General features: G+C 43.2%; 2 protein-coding genes across 6 annotated transcripts in view; one reads left to right on the top strand and one right to left on the bottom strand.

Moving 5' to 3' along the window:
• The window catches only part of LOC108880692 (nectin-2), a 74,149-nt gene extending 71,390 nt beyond the window's left edge, over positions 1-2,759 (bottom strand). The window contains exon 1 of one of the 2 annotated variants that reach the window (XM_018672330.2): positions 2,288-2,757. In XM_018672330.2, coding sequence (XP_018527846.1) covers positions 2,288-2,375 — 88 coding nt within the window. In that variant the 5' untranslated portion in view covers positions 2,376-2,757. Of the gene's footprint in view, positions 1-2,287 lie in introns of both variants that reach the window. The other variant, XM_018672329.2, reaches the window with a different exon arrangement.
• On the top strand, positions 572-15,261 carry g6fl (g6f-like). 4 transcript variants are annotated; one of them, XM_018672326.2, is made up of 11 exons: positions 5,214-5,393; positions 6,282-6,614; positions 6,758-7,024; positions 7,329-7,382; positions 7,744-8,073; positions 9,921-10,181; positions 13,187-13,303; positions 13,558-13,631; positions 13,929-13,955; positions 14,331-14,377; positions 14,683-15,261. In XM_018672326.2, exons 1-11 carry the CDS (start codon positions 5,321-5,323, stop codon positions 14,702-14,704), a joined length of 1,605 nt encoding a protein of 534 aa, XP_018527842.1. In that variant the 5' UTR covers positions 5,214-5,320; the 3' UTR covers positions 14,705-15,261. The 4 variants fall into 4 exon arrangements, with proteins under 4 accessions (XP_050932012.1, XP_050932013.1, XP_050932011.1 ...); XM_051076055.1 differs by lacking the exons at positions 5,214-5,393; positions 14,331-14,377 and adding an exon at positions 572-1,915; XM_051076056.1 differs by lacking the exon at positions 14,331-14,377 and having other exon boundaries at positions 5,211-5,393; positions 6,282-6,389.
• The last annotated feature ends 244 nt before the right edge of the window (positions 15,262-15,505 follow it).

Here is a 15,505-nt window from a genome sequence, read left to right on the forward strand (position 1 = left end):
CCTGTATGTACTCGACAGCAGAGGTGGGGGAGGGAGCAAGGGTTGGCGGGAGAGACGGAGATTTCAAGTGGTGGGTGGGAGGGAGGGGAGGTGGGGCGTCGCCCATCTTAATCAGTCGCTGCCCGTTTAGTTTTCCAGCCAATCCCGAAACTCAGCCACAACCCCACGTAATGCAGCAGGCTGCCAAGGAGCCACCTGTTTCATTGAAACTGATGAGAGCCATCAAGAGTAGCTTTGCATCTGAAGTAGCTTCACTGGATGCTTTCAGGTATGAAAAAAGAAACGCACTGGTCTATTTGGGAGCAGAAAAGGGGCGACAGCCTCCTCCCCTGGCCCTGACCCTGCATGCCCACCAGTTTCTCAGGCAGCCAGCCAGCCAGTCACCCCCTGCACGCACACAGCTTACTCAGCCATAAAGACAATGCTGCCATAGCCCCCCACCCCATCTCCCCCTCACATAAGCCCACCCTTCTTCCAATAAAAACATCTCCATGGTAATGGGCCAAGCCTTTCTGACCCACATCTATGGTCTCTTACAACCTTGACTTGGGGGGGGTGGGGGACTGGTATTATAGTGTAATATCAGAGCTTAAACTAGACCCCCTCCTGCCATCTTCTATTAAGACACATATGTATGTGTAACTACAGAAACCTACGTTAATTAAATGCCCTTCAAACTCAATATCGATTTTTTTTTACATTAAAGCTAGGACATATTAACCTGAAAACTTTGCAGAGAATTAAATCACTTCTCTCACTCTCAGACTCAGGTTGGAAGGTGGAGGTAAGTGGTTGCTGTCAAAGCCTGAGTGGAAATGGGAAACTATAAATGCAAAGTAGACAAGTGAAAAGTTTAATTCCTGCAGCAGTCGCAGCTTAAGTTGCACTGCTTAACTATTACTCGAAAGGGGGGCAGAGGTTCACTTTGAAAAAAAAAAAAATGACTTAAGTGAAAGAAAACTAAATGCCGTGTTTTTGCTTATACTGGTTAAGCCTTGTGTTTTCCTTCACTCATAAATATGTAAAACCTTTTGTTTTGTTTTCCCCCCACTTTTCTCCTTCCCCTAAGAGCACTTCATGTTCTGCAAAATGAAATTGGACAAAAAAAAAGGTCCACTACATGAATAAGTCAAAAGAGTGACTGTGCTTATGAGTCGTGATTAAAAACAACACCACAATCGACTACAGTACAGTAGCTACTGAAAATGTATACTGTAGCTTTGCCAGGACGTTAGATCTAGTCCTACATTCTTGCCCCAATTACAGCACAAAACAAATAGCTGGCCTAGCATGAGAGCAGCAAGAGAAAATGTTGAACTGGTTTCATGCTACACACATTCATATGTTAATAGGTTAACTGCATGCCATGAATGTTTTCTGTCATTTCTAGGCCTTCTCGCTGCAGCTTGGAGTACCTGTAGTGCAACATGACCTCGACTGGACTGGAAAACACCTGAATAATTAACCTGTAGAAACCGGTTGCTAAGGAAGCAGGAGTGGCCCGTTAGCTCGTTTTAAGTAATGACTACTAATTTACAGTAAAGGCCAACATGGGAGTGGTTTACTGAATTAAAACTGTGCAGAAGTTAGTCAATATGAAACCCAGAGCAGATTCACCGTTTTATCTTCGGCGCAAATGATTCAGTTTCAGTTGTCCCCTCCTCCTCCTCCTCCTCTTTACTCTGTTACTCTGTGTGTACATTAAGTGCTGTTTCCAGACCCATTTTTCTCAACTGAACTGTGACTAATAAAGGATGATGTGCGGACAGAGGGAAGAAAAGAAGCGGGAGGGGGGGTGTTGAGAGGAGAGTAGGGTGGCTTTAGGGGAAAGAGTACCAAGTACAGACTGGAACAGTGACTCGGTTTAAAGAGAAGACGACACAACTAGAAAGGCCGGTGGTGGCAGGTACCTGAGGTAAGATCACCTTGCCGTACAGAGCCACACCTTAGAAAAGCAAAACATGGCGTTGAGTCATAGACCGAAACTCGGGTCAAAGAGCGATACGGCTGGTTCTTGACCGACAACAACGAAAGAATGAGGAACAAGAAATATGTGTTAAATCAATATGTGTCATTTCATACTGAGTGTAGAACGAAACTATTTTACATTTTAACGGTTCTGACTGAAAACCTCGCCAAGTACAGCGAGCGAAGAAATCACCTGCCCCTGTCACCGCCCTGACAGGTGGTAGTCAGGTTTAAATTAGTCTTCACATGAATTATTAAAGCCCTCAGAAGAAATTTAAGGCAAAATGTTAAGTTTTTAATGAAAGTAATAATTTCTTACCGTGTTCTGTAAGTATCGACGCGACCAAGCAGAGCAGTCCGATCATTTTAGTGCAGTCATGCCAATTTCGGGCGTCATGTCTCGCCATGGTTGATTACGGTCCTCTTTATGGAACCAGGCACGTAGTCTCACCGAAATAAACCGAAACAACACCTTCAGACGCGGGTCAGTTTCTGCGTAAAACCTCCCTCATACAAGGCAAGAAAAAACTTGTTTGGCTACAGGACAAAGCAGGGGTCCGACAGAGGTTCTTGTTTCAAGTGTCCCTCACTGCGCCTTTCAGACGGAGTCTGCTGAAATGAATGAAAATCCTCGTGAATTCGTCCTGGCAGCGCACAGGTGAATATTTCCTCCAGCTGGTGCTCTGTGTGTAATGAGGTGCTGCTGCGCTCTCTCTGCTCCAACAACTAGTTCCTCTGAGTCTGAGCGCGCGGCGGTCCGACTGTGTGTGACTGACTGGGTGATGTCATCAGGCTGAGAGGCGTCACAGCCCCGATTCCCAAAAAACAATTAGGACCAGCTACGGCGAGAGGGAGGGAGGGGCCTCTGGGAACAACTTGTTGGAAGCATTTTACCTTGGAAATTCAACTCGCTCCCAGAAAGCATCTAAAGAGCGCAGCAGGTCTCACTTCTGTCACGAAGAGGAAACACAAAAAAACATTCAGGGAAATATACTTATATAGTTAAGTCATAGTCTGCAACAGCTGAGAAGTATGATCTCTCGTAAATCAGCAATATTACCTTAAAGTCATCTTGATCAATGTCTGAAATTAAATGACCAGAAATCCTACAAATATGATCCACAGAAAAGCCCATTTCAGCCCAAGAAAACTAAATAAAGTTATTACTCAATTTATCCAAGTTAAGACAGTTTTGATGTCGTGGGGAGGTACGGTGGAAACAGATGATTCTTCCGCCCTCTGCTGTTTGTTTCTGCACACTGAACTGAGATTAGCTCATATAAGTAAACTCCACCACAGCAGCTGCCAAAATCAATAAACATTCATTAATGAACGGCAAAACACAAATCCAGTGGCAGTCAGCAAAATCAAATCAAGAGGAAACAGCTTTTCATGTATCTATTTGCAGGCTGCAGCAGACTCTCTGTTGATGAGAATTTTTTTTTCCTTCCACAGAACAACTTCCAATTCATTTTGCCCTATTTTCCTCTGAAGCATGGGTGCACACTAGCATAGCAAAGGCATTATCTGGTTTAGGTCTAATCCCTATACCCAAGTGTTTTACAGCCAATGTAATTACATCTCCGTAAGTCCCACAGTTTAAACTCGGTTCCTTCCGTTCTGTTCCATTTCTGAATTCCCCTTCAGTGTCACTCTCTCATTTCCAGACTGTATTTCTGAGGTGCAAATTCAGCAGACACAGATAATGATCAGAGGTCAAACAACATTCTGCATGCCAGAAAAACAAATTAACAATTGAAATAAGTCTTCAAAGAGACAGCAGGGTTTCATTTTCTTTCCACACCTTGGCCACTGTAAATCCAGACTATGAAAGCATCTGCCGTGCAAACAAAGCAGCTGCAAGCTTTAAATGCCATCAGTGCTTTGCATTGCCATGTTTTAATTTGCAGCCATCTTGTGGCCCTTTAGCTGAATGTTTCAGCACCAGCACAGTCAGAGAAACTGGGGCCACCCATGCACACACTGCTATATCACTAAGTCGTGTGCATTCATGGTAGAATAAGGAGTTTTAAAGAAAGTGGCCACCAAACAGAGGATTTCATTCCTTTTTCTCCACACAATCATCCATTTTTCATACCCATACCAAATCGACCTTCACACCTACCACTTTCCTGCTACCACCCACTTTACTTATACAGTACCTCACCTCTCCTTTTTTCTCACCAGCGCACAACCCTTACACCTTCCCTTCATTTACACTCCACTTTCCTCCTTTTCCTCACTCCTCCCTCCCTCCCTCTCTCTCTCTGCTTCTTCCCATGTCATTCGATTTCCTTTGTCCACTCGTCCTTCACTCCTTACCGCTATTCATCCTGTCCTCCATCCTCATGCTCTCCGGGGGTCTCTGTGGCAGTGATAATGAAGCACATAGTTAACAGATATTAGCTCATTGGCAGTGGATTCATTAGGCAGAGCCAAGGCTTATGGTGATTATTTACCCATAGAGGAGGGGCCACAGGATCAGCACCACGCTCTGTGTCACCAGCCACAGGCTTCTTTGAAGTCTCACTGTCTTCACCCCCCCTCCGCGCCCCGCAACATTCACTCTCACACTTCTCCCTTTCCCTGGGTTTTCTCATTCTGTCTGAGCACCTCTCTCTCCACATTTCTCCCCCTTGCTCTTGCTCTCTCCCTGTCATTAGACACCCACAATATATATCTGCTTTCTCTCCCTCTCTCCCTCTCTTTCGCTGTCTCTCTTCACCGCCCCCATTCACCCAATGGTAATTATGGAAAAATCTGCAATAGTGCTCAGAGGAGCTGATAATACCTTTAGCTTAATTAAAGACATTTATGGGATGTAAAGACAAGTAGCCTAGGGGTTACTGTGCACCCACACTAACCCAAACTCTTTATTTCTCGCTTTTTCATCTCCCTCAATCCCTCGCTTTCTGCTATTCTTATCATTTCCTCTGTTTCACACACACACATTGTGATACACACACAAGTACATGTTCAGTCCTTTTGTAAATCTGAATGTTAGGGTCAGAAGTTGTATAACTAATTGCCCAGAAGTTAAGCTCTGAAATTTTAAATATTGTAGGTCAACATCATGGTGTGATGCTTATGGTAATGATATGTAGTTTATCAGCCTCATACACACACATACGACAACAAAACAGACAGTCTTTTCCTGCTGATTATCCTCGTGCCACATCCTGCTGGGCTGAATGATGTGCTGCAGACTTGTTAACATGTCAGTCAGGGACACCAGTGATATTGCAGGAAAGCGAACAATACTTGGTGTTCTGGAGCGTACCGAGAAAGGTCACAGTGCTGGAGAGACAGCTGGTGCAGAGAAAGTGTTTTGCCTCTTTGACTTAAATGTGTGATGGAGTCTGGTTTTCTCACCTTTATTCTTGTCTCTTCATTTGCGGTATATTCCTCTCACACTGGCAACACAGGTATGAAATACTTTCTGTGACTGTTAAGAAATATATTTTTACTCTTCTTGCTGGGAAGGAAGGGGCTTACATTTCCCAGCCAATGTCGCCTTTAGACTGCAAACATGAATGAAGCTGTTTCTTTTAAACACATGATGAGTCATGCATTAACAGAGTTCCTCTATATCCCAGAGGGTCGGTATTAAAAAGTGTAGTTATGTTACATCAAGTTAATTAGAAATCCAAAGACAAATTGTGTTTTCTTGTTAATTTTGTTATGCCTCTATTGTGATTGTTCCTCTCCATACATCCATTTCCAAAAGCGACTTCAGTGATGATAAAATCCTCAGTTTTCTGTGTAAAAATGCATTTTGAATACATTTGAAGCTAATATGCTAATATGTTCTAGTAGTCTACAACTGATAAATCAAGTGGTTATCGTCCAAAGTTACAGCCAAAATTCCCTCTTTTTGATACTTTCAACCCAGCACAACTCAGCAAGGAAATGGTGTCCAGGGAAATAGAAAGAGGGAATTTGGCACTATAAAGACTCTAACTCTGGAAGATATTGATTAAACTGACCCAGAATGCTAAAATCACATATTAGCTTCAACTGAACTCTAAAAGACATTTTTACATAGAAATGGGACTGTGGATTTTGTCTCACATCATTTACATTGAAATTGCTTACACAAGGGAGTTCTCTGTGACCAGTACAACCAGGAGGACAAATTACAATGACCAATAAGTCTTTCAATATACTGGGCATGGGAGTATTGTTCTAAGACAGATTTGAGAACATATACTTAACCTGTAGCTTTAGAGGATTAAAGAAACAGATATCAGCACTGCAGTAACACTGAATAATTCATTTTAGTAACTTTTAACTTTTTGTCCTCTCTCCCTCAGACTGGGAAGATGTTATGGTGGCTAGAGTGGGCATGCCCACCACCTTGGTCTGTACTGATACAACCATGAGGGGCAGCGTGGCCATTAACTGGAGGGTAAAGTCACTTGGTGCGGACGAATGGAAACTGGTTCTTTTAGCTGACAAAAGGATGAATCTCTCTGGTGGTGCCTCGCAGGCATCCATGCGATTGACTGACTCTAACTTTCAAGACACTGGGGTGTTCTCTCTGATTTTTCATCCCAAAATGGAGGATGGCGGTCTTTACTCATGCTTGATAAAACAACAAGAGAGAAAAGTGAAAGAGAAGATTATCCTCTTAGCTATGCTTACAGGTTAAAAAATCAGCAGTTCATATGTGATCTATCTATCTATCTATCTATCTATCTATCTATCTATCTATGCTTTATGTCATGGTATTAAAGATTTAAACACTTCTCCCACAACTGATTTCATGTGTGTCCTCCTTCATCTGCAGTCACTGTCAATCCTGCTCCAACTGTTCTTCAGAGCAGCACCCTGCGTCTGATTGCTAAAGTTAATCCTGACTCTGCCATCGCCAAAATCACCTGGGAAGCACCGGATGGCATTTCCATGAGGATTGAGAAAATGCCAAACATTGGCACGGTGGCTAAACTGCCGCAGATCCAGAGGAGCGACAGTGGGGTCTACATCTGTACAGTTTACCCTGGAGGGAAAAGCAGCAGGGCTCATTTCGCCTTCAATGTGAACGTGACCGTTGATGGTGAGACTGACTAGAAGAAGAGACATGTCGAAGCACTGAGGGATAGAATACATTTGTTGTTGCTTTTGTTGATGGTGTGAGCGGGCATCTGTGCCAGAGACTGCAGCAGTGGCATTATTTATTTAAGCATCCTGTAGCTACAGTTCTTCAAAGTATTTACTTTTACAGACCAGTTTCGAGATTCAAAAGTCTACTGTAGATCTGCACTAAAATTCAGCCAGTCCTCCTGTGAATATTATAGTTGCTACATTTATGTATTATTCATTATTTGCCTTTTGCTTCTTCTTTTTTTCAAATTTTCTAGCTTTCCCTCCCTCCTCCGCTGACAAAAGGACCTTATTCAACAACGTAACACATGGTGAGTGACTTTGTAACACAGGCAGTCTCAAAGTCCTGTGTCAGCAGCTTGCTAATCAGGCAGAGCAGCATGCAAGACCAAGTGAAGAAGTAACTCTCAGCATATAAGAACATAATCCCTATTGTTGTAGAAATTTTCTCCCTATCTCAGTTCCCCTACTCTCTTACTATTCTGTTTATGCTCTTTGTCTTCACCTCACTTTTCATCCACCCTCTTTTTATTCTGAATTCCCTGTCATTTCGTCTTCTTGCACCGTTGTATCTTCATATCTGTCTGTGCGCTCTGTCTTCCTCGCTTATGCTCCGTCCTTATCTATTCTATCATTCTGGTTTAACTTCCCTCTTCCCTTCTTTTCCTGCAGGCCCCATCATCTCCACCGCCGCTCAGGTTCAGACATCCTTCTCTCTGACCTGTCCTGGTGAACGGGGGGACTTTGTCCGGCTACACTGGCAACCAGATACCAGGAGGAGGAACAGCATGAAGCTTGTGCACCAGTATGATCGCTGGAGGGGTTCCATCTTGTCGCAAAGCAAGACACTCCAGCTCGCTGGCCCACCCTACAACGCAGAGGCTGGGAGCTTCTCCTTTCTGCTCAGGCCTGCATCGATCACAGATGGCGGCCTCTACATCTGTGATGTGTACCTCGATGACAAAGCCTTCAGCCAGAGGACCCGGCTCAGCGTGCTGAAAGGTAGAGATCAAGGAGGAGACAGAAATGGAGTAGGAGGTGGATAGCTGAAATTAAACAAGGGGTGGGGATGGATTTAGGAGACAAGTGGTGGCAGTCTTATCATAACCTTGTGTGTTTGTGTTACATAACATGTGGATGTGGGTGCTGTTGTGCAGAGTACCTGTGATGAAAGGGGCAAATAAACAGATGGATGACAAATTAAAGGAAAGAGTCTAAGGTGCTGGGCCATCAGGAGACCCGTATGCTTTTTGGCATAGATTCTCATCCTCTAGGAGACATTCCCTCATTTGGTTTTTTGATAAAATATCCCTCAGAGAGAGATCAAGTGACTACAAATGTCTGTTGTATATATGAAGTAATACTTCATATATACTAGGGAATTTACTAGGGAATTTAGAAGACTGATACTACTCTAATGTCTGTGCTTTATGTATGGAGCTTTGGAACCAGGAAGTGATTAGTTTAGCATAAAAAGGCTTAAGTAATAAGTTGTGGGCATTTTTACATTGGAGAATGCCTGGCTAGCTGTTTCCCCCTTATGCTTTGTGATTTCATGCTATGTGAAGCTAGGCTAATCTCCTGCTGACTTTAGGGTCAATACATAATGCAGAGACATGAGAGGGGTATTGATCTTCTCATCTTACTCTTTGCAAGAAAGGGAAAAATGAACCAAAATGTCTTGCAGTTCTGTTGCATAATAAGTACAGGGGAAATAGGTGGCACAAGGAATAGAGAGACTTCTCTGTAGCCAGCAGACCCATGTTTCTAGAGGCATTTTGGAAATTATTTGCCCTACTGATGTGTCCTTGAGCAAGACACTGAATTACCAGCTGTTGCTCAGCTGACGTTCTCACAGATGATCCACGCTGACTCGTGCAGGATAAACATAAAGAGAATTTCCTGCAGCCATTGCTAAAATGTTACATTATTAAATGAATATATTTACAGTATTGCTCAGGAAAAGGAACATTCACACGATTCATAAATTTAAAGGAAAAAACGAATGAGCAGAGCACCTGTTGATTTTTATGAGTGAGCCTTGGGGAGGTTTCACCCTTTGCAGAAACATGCTGAATACATCTGCACCCATACACACACACAAAATCCAATACACAACCATGTACACACAGTGCCCTGTCATGGCGGCCTTGGAAGGCTTTACTAATCACAGTCCCACTGGCATCCATCACAGCTGCCCAGACATGACCAGCCGATCCGTCACTGTCACTGTCACCCTGCTTCACGCATCTGCATCCCTCATACACACACACACATATACACATCCTCCCACACACCAATCATGTGACGCATATATTTTTACCCCACCTCATTATAAGTATCATTATGTATGATTATACCTGCTGCCCTCCCACCAAGGCGGTAGGTGGCCCACACTGATCACACTAATCAAGGCTGAAATGTGTGTATTTTTGTGTGTGTGTGTGTGTGCATGTGAGTCTGTGGAGCTTGATTACACCCAGATGGATTCTCATTTCAGTTTGATGAGACACTGAGCATCAGTCACAGTCAACCAATGCATTAGCAGCAAATCACTTTAATGAATATATATTATTTTGACCCCTCTCTGAATTGTTCTTTGTTTTTCATATCACTTCCCCTTTACCCCATTACTCTCTATCTGTCCTTGGCCTTTTCTGTATTCACACACTACCCTTTAACTCACTTTCTCATCCTGTCACACTCATTTTTCTTCCCTCCTGTCTGTCCTTTTCCCTCACTAATCCTTCCCTCTGTTTCTCTTCATTTCTTCATCTTTAACTTTTTCTTTACCTTACGGTCCCACGCTCCTCTCACATCCCCCCTCACTACTCTGCACACATCCACAGTTAAAACCAAAGAGTCATCTTCAAAGCTGGAGTTGGATTGCCTTTACTCAGTGCCGTCCCAGGTCAGCAATGCCTTTTGGAAATACCACAATCGTAAGCAGAACATGTCGAGCAAGGGCCCTGGCAGTGTCACCACCACTGTGCCCTTACCCATCACCTCTGACACAGCTGGGAACTACACCTGCACCCTAACGCTGAAAAATGGGCAGACCATCGTGGCAACACATGCTGTTACACTGCCCCCTGAGGATGGGTGGAATGGTATGGTATCTGTTTTCTGATTTTCTTCATCAGTAGTATATTATGTAGCTTGCACATGAGTACAGGCAGACCTCCTGTCAACTAACTGCAGATAATGAACCATAAATGTGGCTGATTTTCAGATATGTGCTCCATGAAGCGTTCCACAGTGCATTCAAGCCTGTTGCAGGTCAATTCATCTGCCAGGAAGTCCATGGTGCACAGAGGAGAAAGCTCCTGACAGATACCAAATGTTATGCTTCCCTCTTGCAGTAAAGAGGTCACAGGTCAAGACTTCTGTGTAACAAGAAGTTCAATATGCAGATAATATCCAGCAGAATATCTCAGTCCATTTATATGCCAATTTTTCATAAAAATCCACCATAGCTCTAATTCTCCGCTCCGCTTCTTCTTCCATAAAATATAAAACATAAAGGCTATCGTTTTTCTCATCACACTCGCCCAGCTGATATGCGAATATAAAAAGACAGGACCTTAGGACATCTCTCCCCACAAAAACTAAATTATTCAGGCTTATTGTATTGGTGGCTGTGGGGGAGCACAGGAGGATGTGACAGTTGAATGGATCCCTCAGCAGAGATGAGTTCACTCCCTGTACCCCGATGCATCACTCGGGACAAGGGGCTCAGAGCTCATCACGATGCACGCTGATGGTATGGCTATAAGAGTAATGGGCGTGGAGGAAAGGGAGAGAGAAGGTGATAAAGACAGAGAGAGAGGAGGAGGCAGCATGATATTGTCTGATTGGAAAGGTTAGATTAGGAAAAAAAATCTATAGTGAGTGATAAGTGTTGCATTTGTCCAGTGTGTCATGGGAAACGGGAAAAAGACTGAACAGAGTGATAAGTTCAAATAACATGAGTGCTGGGTGGCCTACATTTACACTGTAGAAAAGTGACAGGTTGCACAATCACTGCAATAGTGGAAGACAGCGCAAAAATGCTTGGGTTAATAATGAATAGTTTGACAATAAGCGTTGACAGTTAAAGGTTTATAAATAGTCGCTCTGGGCGGTGAGGATGCATCCAGAGACACTGGGATTTAGCACAGTATAGCTGAGAGAGAGAACTGAAATGGCTTTTCAGTTCACTGGAAATAACCAAATAACTGATACAACAACTCATACATATATATATATATATATATATATATATATATATATATATATATATATAAAACTCTGGAATGTATAATGTGCTGAAAGCCTAATCTCAAAATATAGCACCAATGTTAGAAGTTAAAACAACAATTCCTTTTGTTGGTGGCACAGATCAAAGAACGTAAAATTGAAGCAATCTTTGTGCTCTGCAGCACACAAATACTTCAAATGTCAGGGATGTCTCTGCAATCATTTTCTATCCCGAGTTGGCCCATTATTTGCGAAGCATTCTTGCAGTTCTTTGGTCTGCCTCTTATCAGCCACCCTCCTCTACAATCGGTGCTGATACAAATCACCCCCTGCCTCATTTAAGATGAAATAGATGAGGTGGGGAGGAAGTGCCAAAAGAGGAGCAGGAAAAGGTGAGGCAGACGAAGATGAGAGAAAGGTAGGGAAAGAGACAGGGAGAAAGAGAGAGAGAGATGAGATGTGGTAGTGAGAAATTGGGGAGGGGGGCATTTATGCCTCACTTCACTGCACTCAATTACCATAATTCATGCGTTAAAGCTGGCATGGAGAACAGTGCAGGTCAGTCTTGGGGTCAGCACTAACCGCAACATTCCATTAGCAACCTCTACACATACTCACTGATCAATTATACCTCACACAGCACATAATGATTGATTATTTTGAGGCTGGCTAAAAGCTGTGACACCAGGGGCTAAGGTGAAGCCCGAGGGCCAATCCTTTTACAAACAAAATTTGTGGAAAGTTGATGACGAGACATGTGAGCTGACTTTACTTTTGCCAGGATGCCGTCCATCAGCTAACCTCACACGCCATGGGAAGACACTGTACGAATTATTTGGAAACGATGAAAGCTGCGTAAAAAAAGAGAGTCTGCTTTGATAGCTCTGTTGTAACTTGTTTTGGTTTGTTAAGCTTCTCTTTTGTAATCCAAAGACGTCTGACATATCTGATAGCTTTGTGCTCTGTGAGCAGGCAACTGCAGAACGTTTGTTCAGGTACGCTAAATTACAGCAGTCTCTGCGGAAACAAGCGCCTCCCCTCCCATTTCCCATGTTGCCCTGTGGCTGTGTTTTGCAAGACTGATGTCATCCTCATTATGCAAACAAACCTGACAAGTCTGATCACACGCGTGTGTCTCTTCCCACAAAATTTGACTAGTACTACAGTGAGCTAATGGTTTGCTTATGTAATGTTTGTGGTGATTATGCCTGTAGTTCCTGTCCACTTGTTGTCCAGTGCTGCTGTAACAGGATTTGGCTGATTTTGTCAGTTTCCCTAGGGGCAGTTTTTTGCTAGGATTAAATGTCAAGGGAGTGTGCCCTTACATTCTGACTATACATACAGGAGATACCTATTTATATAATGGAATAGAGAATAATTAGGATGTGCAAAAACTTAGATCAAACTGTATGAAAGTGTTATTTCCTGAGGCTTTGTGTGATGATCTGACAGCAGCTGGTCTCTTTGATACTGCTGCTTTTCTTCCTCTCGTCCACATTTCAAATTGACAGCATTTTACTGTCCAGACTGAGGGTCTGTCAGATCGATGTCTACTGAGCTGTCGTGCAGACTATTCACTCTGTCTGGCAGTGCCTGGATTTCCTCGCCTTCTTCCAATCTGTGACTGACAGCAGCATGATGCAAATGTGTGTAACATGTTGAGGAAATTTTAACGGCAACATGGCTTCAAGTGTCCATGTATAAAAGAAAAGGTTGCCCCCTCTTGACACGAACAAAAGAGCAAACTGGAGAACAAACAGCAGTAACTTCTGCGGACAGCCTTCATGTCATTCATGCACTCACACCAATAGCTCTACGAGTTTTACATTAGCACTGTTCTTTGAAACATTCATGCCCTCCCCTTTTTTTTTTGCAGGGAATTTCACCACCACCTCCCTGCTCCCTTTTCTCTCTGCTTTATTACTCCTGGTGCCCCTGGTTGCTGCGCCTGTTGGTGTGTTGCTATGGAGACAGAAACACATTTCTCATCGTGGTGAGTCTTCCGGCGTTTTCTTTTTTTGACAGATTTACGTGTACCGTCCGTCTTCGGCCCTTGTCAGCTACCAGTGAGTGATGTGGGCCGTGACATCCTCTGGGGTTGTTGTAATGAATCTGCCTCCGCCTCCTCTTTCCCTTTTGCACTTGAGTTTGTGTGTGTGTGTGTGTGTGTGTGTGTGTGTGTGTGTGTGTGTGAGGGAGAGAGAGAGAGAGAGACTGTACAATTGGTAACTATCTCCCTGTACTCAGGTATTGAACAGTCTCTGTCTGTCCACTCGGGTGAAGCAGAGAACATCTATGAGAATCCTGAGGATATCAAACAGGTGATGTATTCAGACATTTTCCAATATCTAAAAATCCTCTGGTGAATTTCCCTCCTCGTTTTGCCCTCATCTTTCCCCTCTCCCACACCTCCCCTCTGGTATTTAGCACACTTTCCCTTCTCCTTTTGTTTTCCTCACCCTCCCCTCGCCTAAATTCTGTCTTCTATCTATTATACACTTCTTAATTTTTGTTCTCCCCCTCTGTTTCTGTTTTCCCTCTGATTTCCACCATCACTCCTTCTCTGTCACTTGTTGTTCATTAAACCTGTTTTCTCTGCTCTCCTCCCTTCCCAACAGGCTCCTCCCCAGGGCGCAGTCTACATGGTGAGTTATTGTGCAGTCCCCCTGCACGCACACGGAGGTGTGGTGCATACAGTATGTGTGTGTGTGAGGAGTAGCTGATACACACATCCACCAATGCATACAGACTCTCATTCCTTCTATTGCGCCCTCCCTAAGCTGTCAGCAGATATGTCTTCCTTCACACTCACAGTCTTCTCCTCCAATCTGTCAGCCCTCTCTCAGATAAACCCATTGCCTATCAACTGTCATCCTTACATTAGTGGCATTAACAAATCAATCTCATTACACACTAGAGGGACATAAATCAGGCCTCAGTACCATGCATCTCTCTTTATCCTCCTCTTCACTGTTCCACTCCTTCCATGCCTCCCTTCCCCCTTTACACCTTTATGCCAGGATTTGAAGCCAAGAGGAGAGGATGATGTCTATAAGGAACTGGAGCGGTAAGCAAAAAGCCTTGCATCACCTGTGTGTGCCTTTGTATGTTGAACCATATATGTGTGTGTGTGTGTGTTTGCACTGTCACTCATCTGCCCCTCACATTCTTCTCACACTCCCCAATCACGCTGGCCTGAACATCACTGTGACACTGCGGCATGATATCACGCCACGCACTGACAGGCAGTGCTTCTTTTGCCTGTGTGTCTGTGCACGCATGTTGTTGTCATTGCGTGGGCTGTCTGCATTTGTGTTTAAGGAAAAATAAAAGAGACTGGAGGACGAGTTTGTCTTTGTGCTCTGTTTTCAGATACGAGCAGTGTCAGAGCTGATCACCTACCCACATCTCATCCTCATCCAGCTGTCACATCCACTCAGTTCCCATCTGCAGCAGGAGGGTTTTTATAAACAAAAGTAACAGTGTTGGGATGTAAAGAAAAACTTCAGTGCTCTAGGGAAATGCTTCTCAATTGTTTAAATGTGTTTTGTACTCTAAGCCATTGCTCTTCATAAGTTCTTTAATACTTCTTTGCTTATTGTTATGTTTTGAGGCTGCACATGGAGAAGAAGGGGAAGGATTTTCTCATAAAGCTCTGAAAGTTGTTCCAAATGTATGAAGTTCTTATATTCTATTGTCTCATTCACTGGTTTCCTTGATACTTAACAGCAAGTGTAGTTTTCTTCTATGCATAGTAGTATTCAAGCAGTGTTGGAGGAAGTATTCAGAGCTTTACCAGTTGTAATACCAAGCTATAAAAATACTTCAGTATGAGTAAAAGTCATGCATTCAAAATCCTGTAAAAAGTAAAAGAAGATAAGTAAACACAATGTTTTCAAAAGTAAAATTATTCGTTATGCAAAAGATAAAATTAAAAAAATGATTATTTGATTGTGTCTGATATTATGATTGAGTCATGTCATCCAATTGTTTTAAAAAGCAGTTTAGACCAAAAATTATGAAAAATTACATTTTTGAAAATACTTCAAACACGTTTAATGACACTGAAAATAGGCCAGATATCCTTTCAGCACTGCCAGATTTTGTCAGTTTTTAAATCAGAGTACATTACAGCACTGCACTGAACAATGCATCATATTTATTAACTGTTAATATGCATGTATGGAAGTATATA

The sequence above is a fragment of the Lates calcarifer genome, linkage group LG15 (assembly GCF_001640805.2).
Source record: "Lates calcarifer isolate ASB-BC8 linkage group LG15, TLL_Latcal_v3, whole genome shotgun sequence".
NCBI classification, from domain to species: domain Eukaryota; kingdom Metazoa; phylum Chordata; class Actinopteri; family Centropomidae; genus Lates; species Lates calcarifer.